Source organism: Bison bison, unplaced genomic scaffold, assembly GCF_000754665.1.
Source record: "Bison bison bison isolate TAMUID 2011002044 unplaced genomic scaffold, Bison_UMD1.0 scf7180017864484, whole genome shotgun sequence".
NCBI classification, from domain to species: domain Eukaryota; kingdom Metazoa; phylum Chordata; class Mammalia; order Artiodactyla; family Bovidae; genus Bison; species Bison bison.
The window spans coordinates 6,558,623-6,559,144 of record NW_011495044.1 but is presented as its reverse complement, the minus strand read 5'-3'; the positions used below and the strand labels follow the sequence as shown (position 1 = coordinate 6,559,144).

Here is a 522-nt window from a genome sequence, read left to right as displayed (position 1 = left end):
GCCCCCGCCGGGCCCCAGCTCGCCGGGGGCGTAAACGTCGTCCATGGGCGGGTGGCCGGCGCCGGCAGCCGGGGTCATGCGCTTCTCCTTCTGCCGCCGGTTGCAGAACCAGACCCGCACCACCTCCTTCTCCAGCTGCAGGCTGTCGGCCAAGCCTGTGATCTCGTGCGCCGAGGGCTTGGGGCACTTGAGAAAGTGGCTCTCGAGCGCGCCTTTGACCCCCACCTCGATGGACGTGCGCTTCTTGCGCTTGCGGCCCTGCGCCGCGATCTTGTCCAGGTTGGTGGGGCTGCCGCTGGACGAGTCGGTCTCCTCCAGCCACTTGTTGAGCAGCGGCTTGAGCTTGCACATGTTCTTGAAGCTCAGCTGCAGGGCCTCGAAGCGGCAGATGGTGGTCTGCGAGAACACGTTACCGTACAGCGTGCCCAGCGCCAGCCCCACGTCGGCCTGCGTGAAGCCCAGCTTGATGCGCCGCTGCTTGAACTGCTTGGCGAACTGCTCCAGGTCGTCCGAGCTGGGCGC

At 67.2% G+C, this 522-nt stretch overlaps 1 protein-coding gene across 1 annotated transcript in view; it reads right to left on the bottom strand.

Annotated features, from left to right (window-relative positions):
• Positions 1–516, bottom strand: part of POU3F1 (POU class 3 homeobox 1) — a 13,764-nt gene extending 13,248 nt beyond the window's left edge. Inside the window, exon 1 of the mRNA XM_010862819.1 lies at positions 3–516. Coding sequence (XP_010861121.1) covers positions 3–351 — 349 coding nt within the window. The 5' untranslated portion in view covers positions 352–516. The remainder of the gene's footprint in view (positions 1–2) is intronic.
• Positions 517–522: the final 6 nt, after the last annotated feature.